The sequence below is a fragment of the Polypterus senegalus genome, chromosome 7 (assembly GCF_016835505.1).
Source record: "Polypterus senegalus isolate Bchr_013 chromosome 7, ASM1683550v1, whole genome shotgun sequence".
NCBI lineage: Eukaryota > Metazoa > Chordata > Cladistia > Polypteriformes > Polypteridae > Polypterus > Polypterus senegalus.
In genome coordinates, this window is record NC_053160.1 from 152,406,396 (window position 1) to 152,420,735 (window position 14,340).

Sequence of the window (14,340 nt, forward strand, 5' to 3'; positions counted from 1 at the left end):
GATAGTTGGCCTTCAGATTTACACATTGCCAGTAACAAGTTAGTTGAATAATTTCTTTTTCTTTTATTATATTCTTGAATAAAAGCACACTTGTTTTTTATACCTTTTTATTAAAGTATTTATTTGATATTTGAACTTCAGCCTTCACACATTATACATTTCATGTAAGCGTTTTGTTATTATTACTATACCATGAAAAAGTTTGTTTTAGTCTTGTTCAACACTTCTTGCCTTGCATTTCCTGTCATCCTACTGTATATTTACACATCTTGCTGTAGACACAGAACACACATGAAATATATATTTGTATTCAAAATAACGATATATTGTTTATCCTATACAATTCCAGACACCTTACTCCCAGATAAATAGACTTTAGCAGCTCTGAGTATTTTGAGTCTGACTTGACTTCTGTTACCTCAGTGGGGGATGAGTGAGCAAGCTGGCTGTTGCCAGTGCTGATTGACATTTTTGCAAAACAGACGCTGATGATGAGGTGCAAGGGAATTTAAGGTGGCCTGGCATTACAAATATTTTTGTAGGCTTCAGGGATTCTAGTGTTAACATGACAGATGAGATTCAGTAAATAAAAATTTTAAATGTGTATTTTGTGCTGATTTTAATGTCCATGCATCTTGTACAAGCAATTAAACAATTGCTTTGTATATGTCTTTCGTGTAGTTTTCTCTCTACAGTACTTCTTTTGGAAGCACAGTTGTGCTCAATTTCCAAATACAGTAAAACCTTGAATTGCGAGTAACTTAGTTTGCGAGTGTTTTGCAAGATAAGCTAATTTTTTTTTAATACATTTTAACTTTATAAACGAGCGAGGTCTTGCAATACGAGTAGTCCGTATACACTTCGTTGGGCAAGTGTCACGTGATCACTGAGCCGATGTTGGTTCTCTCTCTCGCCGCGGGATTTTGGGTAATATGCCTCACTCATATAATCAACATCCGTACGAGTGTATACGGTTTACTATATCATGGTGACCACGTGTGTGTGTGCGGCATCATGTGAGTCTCTGTCATGCATCCCAAAACATGAGGCTGAGTCTCAGTACTTTAGCAAAACCAGCTTTAATTCAGCTTGAAACGGGAACGTCACGGGTATTTATTTTAGCGGGATCTACCGCTCTCCAATACAGACACAGCAATCCGGCAGGGTCATGACCAGGTTAGTGGCCAAGTAATACTGTGCCCTTGCATTTATAACGTTCCTTGCATCAACCATCGGCGGCGGGCACCTATAGAGCGACTGATCTTTACGGCAAACTGCTACAGAGCTGGGAGCCTGCAGTTGCTTCGGGACACTCTCTCTTCTGCATGTCGTACCATTGTGGGGGGAATCCCAAAAGAGTTTAGAATCCTTACGGTGTGTAAAGCATTTTTTTAAAATTTTGTGTCCGAGTGTAGTGACTCTTCAGGCAAAAGCAACTTTCATTGGATAGGTTCCTTGTTAAAGTCACAAAAAAAGAAAAAGATTCAAGTGAGCCAACAGATAGCAATGATTCCAGTAGTCAGAGTGGAATTCGTCCTACACAATAATCCTCCTCCTCCTTCTCACTCTCTCTCGTCTCTCTCACACCAGCCATGATTCTTTTCAATGGTAAAGTGCAGGTTAATTTGTTTTACATATTTTTACCTTATATTGTATTAATCATTTTTATATGAATATTTTTTGGTTGTAGAATGAATCAGAGTTTTCATTATTTCTTATGGAGAAATTTGCTTTGATATACTAATGCTTGGATTACAAGCATGTTTCTGGAACGAATTATGCTTGCAAACCGAGGCACCACTGTATGTAAATAGCAAAAATGATCGGAGAGCCCTTGACAGACATTTTTGCCAAGTTTACTTCTGTCAAGGGCAGGAATCTAAAGATATATGGTGTATTATCATGTGGACATGTCGGGAGTTTTTGCAGATAATTTGATAATTTCGTTCTTCAAACGTGGTGGTGGATTTACAAAAAAAATTAACATACAGAAAGTTTTTCTTCCCATTAACTTTTATTTGAATGTTTCAACAAAAAATACCCATAATTTCATATAACAGTGTATAACAATATTTTTTGTTAAAAATGTAAAATGTAAATGTACTAGAAATGATGGGAAACATAAATACTGAAGACATTTTAAATAGAGTAATTTTTCTAAATGTAATATTTATTACATTTTGCTACAAGAAACAGTAAACTTAAGTTCCTGTTATTTTAGCAATGTCTAAGTGGAAAAATTTATCAAAATCCGTGCATTTATTCACTAGTAAACCGATAATAAGAGTAATCATTTTCTGTGTGATATTTGTGAACATTTAAGTTTGTAAATCAGTTAAACATACAATAAAAAAAGTCTGGAATAAAACACTTCAGTATTTACAGGCCTTACATTTTTGACTGTTAGGTGAATTTTAAAGTACTATTACTCAAGTGTCTGTCTGCTTCGCTATCCAGTCATGTGATAAAGTACACCCTATGAAATATTTTTTCTTTAATATATGAGGATATTTACATTTGATCTTTATTATACAGTATCTATAGGTAAAGATGATATAACAAATCATGGCAGATTTACATTTTGTAGTCCATTGTATAGTTTAATTCAAGATAAATGCATATGGAAAAAAGTCAGTACACCCCTACATTTATTATCACCTTAAATACCTAAAATTATAAATGGGTGCATGAGATCAGGGTTTAATAATTAGAAAATCATTACAGAGAACCCTAGAATAACCTGTCTTATTTCAACCACAGACATTTACTAAAATTATGAATTGGATCACCAGGTATTTATGATTAGTACATCAATGCTGGAGGAATCTTGTCTTATTTGAACCTTGGAGAAGAAGCAGTTTGAAAAAAAATTCTCCCAGTTGATGCCAGTGACTTGTAGCCAATTATTGGAAAGGCATACTTGCAATTATTTCTATCAAAGTTGGCAATACAAGCTATTAGAGCTATGGGTTATTTACTTTTTCCTACAGACAGAAACCACATATCTGTTCATTTTTCAGTGAAGAAATTATTACACAGTAAAGGTCCCCCAAACCCCCCATACATCAGCTTTACCTATAGATACTGTTCATATGAAGATCAAATCTTAATAAGTTCACAAATATTAATAAAGGGAAAAAACATTTCATGGGTGTTTCCTTACTTGTTTTATCACATGACCTTGTGTTTTTGAATCTCCTGGGCAAATTATTCTCACTATCATCAAAAAATAATTGATTGTTGCAGTCTGTGTCATGATTGTCTAAAAGCTAGATTTTGGATTTTGGAAAAGTTAAGCAGGCATTTATTTATTTCATTTTTTTTTATTTCCTTTTGAAGGTATCTGACCTATATAAATGCCATGAGAAATCTTTGTTGCCCCCTCATATATTCTCTGTTGCTGATCGAGCATATCAGTCTATGTTGGGAAAGCTAGCAACAGGACCAAGAAATCAATGTATTGTTATAAGGTGAGTGCAGATGTGAAAATAATATTGGTTTGAAATAATCCCTTTTGTGAAAGCTTCTTGTGTTACTTAAAAATCACAGTAATGCATTTTGAAGTTGGAAAGCTTGTGCATAATGAAAGGAAATGGCTTGCTGTAAAACGGAGGGGGTATTTCTATTTATTTAGTGTATTAAAATGTGACAGGAGGCATTCTTTGAGGTGAGGTTATATTTAAACCTATTATGCAGTGCTGTTTACATGAGAGTGGCAACTTTGACATTAGCATTGCAGTTTTAAGAACCTTTAGCTTGAGAGGCTGTCTTATTTATTACTTCAGCAAAGGTTTCCAGTTTTTATGCTTATGTCAGACTGGGTGGGGAGTGAGAGGAGCAATTAATGGGTAGCTTGTGGCACTACAGGTATGTGGTTAGTAACCAGATTATCCCAGTATGTATTTAGGGAAAAAAAATACATATATTTTAGATAGAAAAATGCACTTATGCAGTATTATAATACAACAATATGTGTATGTGTTGTAATATGAATTTATACATAGCAATACCTACAGCCTTTTGCAATTCATGTTGCATTAATTATAATATAGTCTAAGATTTAAAGTGGGCTTTGATAATTGCATTGTGAATAAACAAGAAAATCATAGTCAAATTGGTCAATCCTCAGTCTAACATCTCACCTCAGAATTTAAATAGGGATGCAAACTACTGCATAGTGTAGTTTGTTGAAAGGATGTTTTTTAGATTTGCATTGGATGTAGGTGTTTGTTTGGTGCAGGAAAATATATAAGCCTTCACAGCTTAACAGCTTATGAAGTTCTTTTTGAACAACATCCTGTCACACTATATCTAAGTAGAGGTCAGACACCCTGTAAAATGTGTATAGTTTATTTTTGTTTAGCTGTGCAGTAGAAAACTTGTAGGTTAAAAAAAACACTTTCAAAAACACACTTATACTTTGCTGCTTTTTTTTTTTTTTTACCTTATTCCAGCAGGTAGGCATTTGTAATAAGACTTTAAGTGAGCTGCATATTGGTATGGTGCTGTGCTGTCTGAAGAGTACATGCCTTTTGTTTTGTAATAACCTTTAAACATATGGTAATTGATTTTCCATGTTTGTATTTTTATTATAATAAGCAAGTTGTTTGCTTTTTATTAATTGTAAACACATTTTTCCTCACCAGTGATTTTACTCTTTAGTTCCCCCGCGGTGACTGTCTAGCTATGAATTTTTATTAATTTTGATTGTCCAATCTTCATAGTTGCAAGAAGCCTACTTCTGCTTTGTCAGTTTTTGTGATTTATTGTTTAAGGGTTGAGACATATTTTTTATAAATTTGGCAACATTATGAAGGCAAAATAAAAGAGTAAACATTTTGTTAAATATTTCAACTTCATACAATATTAAAGGTATATAGTAATAGGTACTAGTAATGTTAAAGAAAATGTGGAGCCATGAATCAAAAGATGATATTCAGACTGAAAAGAGTTACTATAGATTAGGCTTCAAGAAGAAAGTCAGTTGATTTTGTTATTAAAAAGTAAATGTATGATTCTATCTAAATTCTTAAAGGCAAAGATCAGATATGGAGATCCCTCTCTGGATTTATGGCTTAGGTTACAGATATCCGTGTGGGTTTAATAAAGAATAATATGGTAATCCTGTTCTGATTTATAACACTGTCGGCACCTGGTAAATATATTAACTGCCATTTTCTGTTTGCTTCCTGAAAAATAAATACGGTTTAATATCAATTTTAACAAAGTCAGATTCCAAGCTTTATTATATTAGTGACGTACGAATCAGTAAGTACCAAGATTATCCAGAGTATTGTCATTTCCAACACCTTAGTTACAAAAAAAAAAAAAAAACTCTTTAAAGCTCCTTTTACAACACACTTTGTTTTAGTACATGTAGGAATTACCAAATGGCTGATAACAGTGAATGAAAAGAAATATTTATTAATGGGGAGATTCCTTTCTCAGTGTTACCTAAGATTCTCTAGAGATGCATACTGCTATCACAGTTCTAGTAAAATATATTCATAAGTGGATATTGAATGAAAATTAGGGATGCTTGGTTCTTTTCAAAGGTTTCTAATGTGTAAATAAAATATGGAATTCATTTAACACAGGATATTTAAGATATAGCTGATCAAAAGGTGTACTATAGGTACATTTTCAATACAATGTCTTAGGCATGGAATGGAATTTGGTTATTTATAATATACATTCTACATCAATCGGAGAAAAACATGCCTCAGTTGATCTGTGCATTTTTACTCTAAATTCACTTCTTTCACACCAACTTCCTTCCTTTAGGCAGTTGTCCTGTTTGAGATGCTTGCTCAATTTGGTTGGCTGATAAGTTGTCTTATTGTGATTGAGCCAAGATTTCCGATATTCTATAAAATTCGTTTATTTCTCAGGAAGAGAAAGAGGAGATGGCATATGTTCAGTAGATCAAGAGAGAGGTTTTGATGGCTTGGCTTTTCCTTAAATTGATTTATTTAAGTTTTGATTTATCTAGACAATGTTTTGTATATCTTCATCTGTTGTGTCTTAATTGCTTTGTAAGATGTTAGAATAGTGGCTTGTGTGTAACGTTTTATTAAACTACATAGTTTAGTTGGTGTTCTCCTTCTACCTTGCTTCAGTTTTGTGCAGCTGCTTACATTTTCTTTAATGGATTTATTTAATATGGCATTTGTGTTTTTCATATGATTTTAGTGTGTTTTTTTTTTTTTTGTTTGGGTTCTCTCTATCACATAAGGGTGGGTGGTCTACCTGAGTAATGAATGGCTTATAACTGTATGCAGAATTGTCAGATCCAACCACGTGCGACTTCAAAACCACAGTTCTAATTAGAGCTGGTTTTTGGTACACTATACACTTAGTCCACGTTTTTGGATTCATTTATAAAAGTCTTTGTATAGTATGTCCTAGCTAAAAATATTTCTCTTTAGATAGATTGGAATTTTCCTAGAATTTTTGACATGGATTTTTGGTTTACACATTAGGTATAGTGGATATTACCCCTTTTCAAAAAAAGTTTATTACCCCCTTTCTACCATTAATCTCCTGGTCCATCCTATACATTGCTTTTTGACTTGCTTCTTGTCATCTTGGCAGGATATCATTTCAGTCATCCATGCAGACAAATAACATGGCTAAAGAGAAGATAGTGTGTGTTCAGTATCGCTAAAGAAGGCATTTGACAAACCCACAGCTAGCTCACTCAAATCTAATTCTGGATTTAACAACCGTTTCCTGATGACCACAGGAATATATATAGCACTATCAAATCCATAGCTCAAATAAATGTAATCCACTCTACAAGCAATGTAATATGCACTTCAACAGCATTGCATCCCAATGCTAAATCAGATCTAAAATCCTCAGTATGGAGTAGAACATTCATAGCCCACTTCAAACCCTTGTTTTAATACACTTGACCTATACAATGTTGTATCAGGCAGAGCAGGACCACTTTGAATTATATAAAAAAAACAAAAACTGGGCAGCACTAGTAAACCTTTAACAGGCCTATGGTCATCAGGGTTATTAGATATTGTTACAAATCCATTAGTGATAAAAAGTTCACTATTATTAATCAGCTGTATTGCAGTCGTACATTCAGTTTTCAGGACTTATTTCCCTTTGTTGTTCTACTTTAAAATAATTCAGAGGTGGCACAGTCAACCCTTTGTCTAAACCAGGGTTTTCAAATTTCATTTTACTGAGTGACAAAAAATAGAACTTTATATAGTATACCCAGCCTGGGTTGGAATATAGCAACACACAACTACCACCACACTTTATTTACAAACAAGGCACATAGGTACCTTTCTGTTCACCACAACTATATATTTTCTGCCGATTTATATTCTATTTTTATTTTAATCTGCTTTTATCTGGTTGGACATTGCAGTTGGTTAGGAAAGCCATTAGCAACCGCAGTACTGTTATCAGTATTGAGAGAAATAATTAGATCAGAATATAAAGTCGAGGACAGTGTTAGATAAAATACAGGCAAGAATTTGTTGCTTAGTAAAAGCACATTTTTAAGGATTACATTTTCATAAAATGTTCTCACTCCACAAAGGCTTTGGTGTGTGTGGGTGTGGGTTTGCGAGAGTTTTAGCTGTTTTTGCTCATTTATGTAGCCCATGATTCGTTTAGGAGGTGAATTTCTAAGATCCTCCGACAGAATTACATCTCTTTTGAGAAGCACAAAATTTATCAAAGATTCTATTTCTCAAGCAAACTCAACAAAAGTCTGATTTCTCTATTTTTAGCGCTTTCTAAAACTTTTGTTAGTATGCCTCAGGAATCGAGTCATAAAGGTACAAGCAGTTTTCACAGAATGATTATTCATAGCACAGAAAGAGCAAAAAACGCTTCTTGCACTTTCCCAGTCAATTTGCAATGGAACAGCAATGTCCAGACATTATTTGGTCAGTGCAACCTATGTAGTTGCAACATGCTTATAGATCTATACTAATAAAAGGCAAAGCACTCACTCACTCACTCACTCACTCACTCACTCACTCACTCACTCATCACTAATTCTCCAACTTCCCGTGTGGGTGGAAGGCTGAAATTTGGCAGGTTCATTCCTTACGGCTTCCTTACAAAAGTTGGGCAGGTTTTATATTGAAATTCTACGCGTAATGGTCATAACTGGAAGCTGTTTTTCTCCATTTACTGTAATGGAGATGAGCTTCAACGCCGGGGCGGAGTTTCGTGTGACATCATCACGCCTCCCACGTAATCACGCAGTACATAGAAAACCAGGAAGACCTGAAAAAAGCGCTGAAGAAAACATGCATTATATAATTGAGAAGGCAGCGAAACAATAAGAAGCGAGCGAGTGACATATACAACCATATTCATGAGTTCTGCTACTTCGGAAACAAAGCACGATGTAAACCTACACTTTAAAGTAAGTTCATAGACAGGCTGCGCTGGCTTGTAATTTAGTGCCCGCCCATATAAGGCCGTCCGTCAGCGCAATCCAATAGCAAACTGCCACGGGTAAATATTCACGGGTGAAGGACTGTGCTTATGGAGAGGAAGATGAGATGGCCATGGTGGTGTTTGACACAAACTCAGCGAAACTGCGAGAGAAAGTTTTAAGTGCCAGGACTAAGGTAACATTAAATACAGCCATGGACATAGCAGGAGATGACACCAGCACAGCTGGGAACCTTCGATGCATGTACACTGAGTGGCTCAAGTGAACTGACGCAGTGCACAGATAAAAGGCAACAGTTCCAAAGAGCTGAACAAAACCGAATTACACAATTGAAAAGGCAGCAAAAATATGAAGCGCCTCATACATACAAGCATATTCATAAATCCAACTACTGCGGAAACAAAGCACACGTTGGAAAAAGTCAATGTCCCGCTAAAGGAAGACAGTGTAAAAAAAACCTGTGCATTCAGTGTGTCAGGTCTCAGATGAAGAAGAAGACGAGCTGTTTATTGATGCAGTAAGAAACGAATCGATGAATGAAACCTGTCATCTTTACAACGATTGACAAACACGGAATGTAACATGAACACAACACATCCTACAAATACGAACCTGATTGAAAGAAATAATGATAATCAAATCCTTGATGACAGCAACACTCAGTAACACTCACAAAACAAATACTGTATATTGACAGTCATGTTACGTTATTTTTAAAATGTTCCCTTTTCTTTTCTAGCTTTTTAACACACTACTTCTCCGCAGATACGCTGGCACCACCTTAGTTTGAGAAGAAGTCTGAAAAATATGAGGTTAACACAGAAAAACATCACCAATTCAAGCTTTATGAATAATCGATTCGCCATCAATAATTGTTTTGGTAAAGCCATCCTCCTTCCATTTTATAATTTTTCCGCCAATAGCCATGATTAAATGAACGGTAAATAAAGTAAGAGCAAAGCGAGGGTGACTTATTTAGGCAGGCATATATATGACAGCAACACTCATGACAATGTCAATCATGTTACGTTATTATTAAAATGTTTCCTTTTCTTTTTCATTACTTCTTTAACACACTACTTCTCCGCAGTAGGCGCTGGTATTTTGCTATATATATATTATATGAATGACCTCCAAAGAGCGCTGAGACTTTTGATATCATGAACGTGTCTGCAAAAACTGTGGTCTCCTGCCCAGCAAAGGTCGAACAGCCAGCGCGCGTACATAGCTGTGCCGGCCTTTGAGACGCTGACTGCGCTTCTGCCTTAAGTCAAAATGAGCACTTTTAATTTTTTTCATCCTCCCCCTGCGCTATAGCCCAGACAAGTGCAAACACGGACCCCTTTTCTACACCACGGAAAAATAATATTAAGGCGATTCACACTTTCTTTTGCACGTAACGATTATGAGATCCTCACCTCGGATTATGAAGACACGCACACGAGTGGAGGACTGACAGTGTCATCACAGCTGATTAATGGCAGGGACGTTTCACCAGTCTACACAAGACCCAACGCAACTGTCCCCAAAAGGCGATCATAACGCCAGCGAACACATCTCTATACAATATAAAAGAAAAGGCAACTTTCCTTTCTTTACACCTTTTATCCAAAACCAAAGCCTTCTCTCTTAACAGTGCAGAGGACACAAAACTAATTTTCTTTAAATGCCGGTAAGGCACATTACCAGAGGCACAAATTTGAACGCTCACATAGAAAATGTAATTTCTATACCACAGCCCGTGTAGCGCCTTTCAAAAGGGATCTACTACGAGAGATGATCCATATACATTTTAGCTGCTGTTAGTTACTTACCTGTTGTGTTACACCGTCTTTAAAATGTAGTTTACCTGAAACCACTCCAGTAGTGCTCAATGTACCTGTACTTCTTAAAACGTTAATGTTTTACTGTTTAATAACTTATAGACTATATTTTATTATTTTTCCCTTGCACACAGTGACCAAAGCTATACACACACATATAGACACATACAAACATACACACAAGTATATGTATGTATATGTGTGTATGTGTATATATATATGTATATATATATATATATATATATATATATATATATATATATATATATATATATATATATATATATATATATATATATGTGTATATGTAGATATGTATATAGATATAAATTATATATATGTGTGTGTGTGTGTGTGTGTGTATATATATATATGACAGCAGCAATCCAAGCTGTGAGAAAACACTAAAAAAGGCGTGTCATTTGTGGTACATTTTCTGATGCAGGTAGACGAAAAAATTTGTGACGCTGCCAAATACACAAAACAATTACTTTGACAATCATGTTTCATTATTTTTAAAATGTTTCCTTTTCTTTTCATAACTTCTTTAACACATGACATCGCTATATACGGTATATATATATATATATATATCACAGTGATACTCATAACAGTGACAAAACAATTACATTGACAATCATGTTACGCTATTTTCAAAATGTTTCCTTTTCTTTCTCTTTCCTTCTTTAACACACTACTCTCGCTGCCAAGCTGGTATGTGTATATATATATATATATATATATATATATATATATATATATATATATATATATATATATATATATCTTATATATATATATAGATAGATAGATAGATAGATAGATAGATAGATAGATAGATAGATCATATATATCTATCTATATATATAGATAGATACAGTGGTGTGAAAAACTATTTGCCCCCTTCCTGATTTCTTATTCTTTTGCATGTTTGTCACACAAAATGTTTCTGATCATCAAACACATTTAACCATTAGTCAAATATAACACAAGTAAACACAAAATGCAGTTTTAAATGATGGTTTTATTATTTAGTGAGAAAAAAATCCAAACCTACTTGGCCCTGTGTTAAAAGTAATTGCCCCTGAACCTAATAACTGGTTGGGCCACCCTTAGCAGCAATAACTGCAATCAAGCTTTTATGATAACTTGCAATGAGTCTTTTACAGCTCTCTGGAGGAATTTTGGCCCACTCATCTTTGCAGAATTGTTGTAATTCAGCTTTATTTGAGGGTTTTCTAGCATGAACCGCCTTTTAAGGTCATGCCATAACATCTCAATTGGATTCAGGTCAGGACTTTGACTAGGCCACTCCAAAGTCTTCATTTTGTTTTTCTTCAGCCATTCAGAGGTGGATTTGCTGGTGTGTTTTGGGTCATTGTCCTGTTGCAGCACCCAAGATCGCTTCAGCTTGAGTTGACAAACAGATGGCCGGACATTCTCCTTCAGGATTTTTTGGTAGACCATAGAATTCATGGTTCCATCTATCACAGCAAGCCTTCCAGGTCCTGAAGCAGCAAAACAACCCCAGACCATCACACTACCACCACCATATTTTACTGTTGGTATGATGTTCTTTTTCTGAAATGCTGTGTTCCTTTTACGCCAGATGTAACGGAACATTTGCCTTCCAAAAAGTTCAACTTTTGTCTCATCAGTCCACAAGGTATTTTCCCAAAAGTCTTGGCAATCATTGAGATGTTTCTTAGCAAAATTGAGACGAGCCCTAATGTTCTTTTGCTTAACAGTGGTTTCGCCTTGAAATCTGCCATGCAGGCCGTTTTTGCCCAGTCTCTTTCTTATGGTGGAGTCGTGAACACTGACCTTAATTGAGGCAAGTGAGGCCTGCAGTTCTTTAGACGTTGTCCTGGGGTCTTTTGTGACCTCTCGGATGAGTCGTCTCTGCGCTGTTGGGGTAATTTTGGTCGGCCGGCCACTCCTGGGAAGGTTCACCACTGTTCCATGTTTTGCCATTTGTGGATAATGGCTCTCACTGTGGTTCACTGGAGTCCCAAAGCTTTAGAAATGGCTTTATAACCTTTACCAGACTGATAGATCTCAATTACTTCTGTTCTCATTTGTTCCTGAATTTCTTTGGATCTTGGCATGATATCTAGCTTTTGAGGTGCTTTTGGTCTACTTCTCTGTGTCAGGCAGCTCCTATTTAAGTGATTTCTTGAATGAATCAGGTGTGGCAGTAATCAGGCCTGGGGTGGCTACAGAAATTGAACTCAGGTGTGATACACCACAGTTAGGTTATTTTTAACAAGGGGCAATTACTTTTTCACACAGGGCCATGTAGGTTTGGATTTTTTCTCCTAAATAATAAAACTATCATTTAAAACTGCATTTTGTGTTTACTTGTGTTATATTTGACTAATGGTTAAATGTGTTTGATGATCAGAAACATTTTGTGTGACAAACATGCAAAAGAATAAGAAATCAGGAAGGGGCAAATAGATAGATCTACAGTGGTGTGATAAACTATCTTTCTATCTATATATATATATATATATATACAGTATATATATCTATATCTATCTATCTCTATAGATAGATAGATATGAGAACAACACTCATATCAATGACAAAACAATTACATTAACAATCAAGTTACGTTATTTTTCCTTTTCTTTTTCGTACCTTCTTTAACACACTACTTCTCCGCTGCGAAGCGCGGGTATTCTGCTAGTCATTTTATATACTGTATTATTGTTATTAATGGCCCGGGTATATGAAGCGCTGGTAACACAATAAACTACAGATCCCATAATGCAGCGCTTCAGCTGCCTTGCCGTAACACTTACGCGTTAATCAAGTCTAGCTTATAATGCTGCAAGTTATTGCGAAGCTAGCTCACACGATGCTGAAGAGAAAAGTTGATTGTGAAAATAGAGCCTTTAAAAACCGTATATGTTTACTGAACCCGTGTGTCATTTGTGGAGCTAATGTGGCTGTAATTACAGAATTTAATCTAAGACGGCACTATGAGACAAAACATCAGGGAGTTCTGTGTTGTGGAGATTCTCAGGATGGATTGCAGGTGCTCATCAGTGAGGCTGAAAGACCTGAATGCAATGCAGAAGATACAGAAAGCAGAAGAATTAAATAAGAATCTGACACCAGCGACGTTTTACCGTGCACAATCACAAAGTGATTTCAAGTGAAGTTGCTTTTATGGGAGACACAAATGCACCAGTGCAACTTTCCCTGTTGCCAAGTAATGTTAAACCAAGTCGCCACTATGGTGTTCCCAAACGCGACTTTGCTGATAAACCAAGCGCACTGAGTTTGCACGGCGCTTTGGTGACTTTGAAGAACAAAAAAAGTCCGTCTACATGCGGCTCGAACCTTGTGCATGTTTGGTAGCACATATCTGTGTGAGAAGCTCTTCTCAGTCATGAAGACTAACAAAACAGCACACAGGAGTCACCTCACTGATGAGCACCTGCAATCCATCCTGAGAATCTCCACAACACAGAACCTCACACCAAACATAAACGAACCTGTTGCCAAAAATAGATGCCAGGCGTCCAGTTCTAAAATGACATATGAGCAAAGACAATTTAATGATTTGATTTGTTATTGCTGAAAGGAACACATTTTATTTATATTTCCAGGTTTTGTTATGCAGCATGTTCATATTTGAATTTGTATCATTTTGAAAGGATATATTTTATGGAGAGCAAAATCTTTTGGGATATTAAAATCTAAGTTTATTTTTATATAAATTTACATAAGAGTAAAGAAATTTGAATGTTTGTTCTTTTAAGTTATTTAAGGTTTGAGTTGATTTATTCACGAATAATATTCCTGTCTGTTTTTACCATTCCTACCAAAGATATTTCTGTCGACTAAATAAAAATTCCTTCTATTTAAAATTTAAATAGAACTTGAACAAATACGATAGTTCATAATATCCACGCAGACTTGCACGTAAGAGTGGGAGTTATCCATTTTAACAAGCAGCGTATTGCACTGATATGAAATAGCTGTGTGTGTATATACACACGTGGACAAAATTGTTGGTACCCTTCAGTCAATGAAAGAAAAACTCAAAATGGTCACAGAAATAAC

The 14,340-nt window shown here is 35.5% G+C and overlaps 1 protein-coding gene across 1 annotated transcript in view; it reads left to right on the forward strand.

The window, feature by feature from the left end:
- Positions 1-14,340, forward strand: part of LOC120532918 (myosin-IIIb) — a 173,347-nt gene that overhangs the window by 28,991 nt on the left and 130,016 nt on the right. The window contains exon 3 of the mRNA XM_039759409.1: positions 3,340-3,470. Coding sequence (XP_039615343.1) covers positions 3,340-3,470 — 131 coding nt within the window. The remainder of the gene's footprint in view (positions 1-3,339; positions 3,471-14,340) is intronic.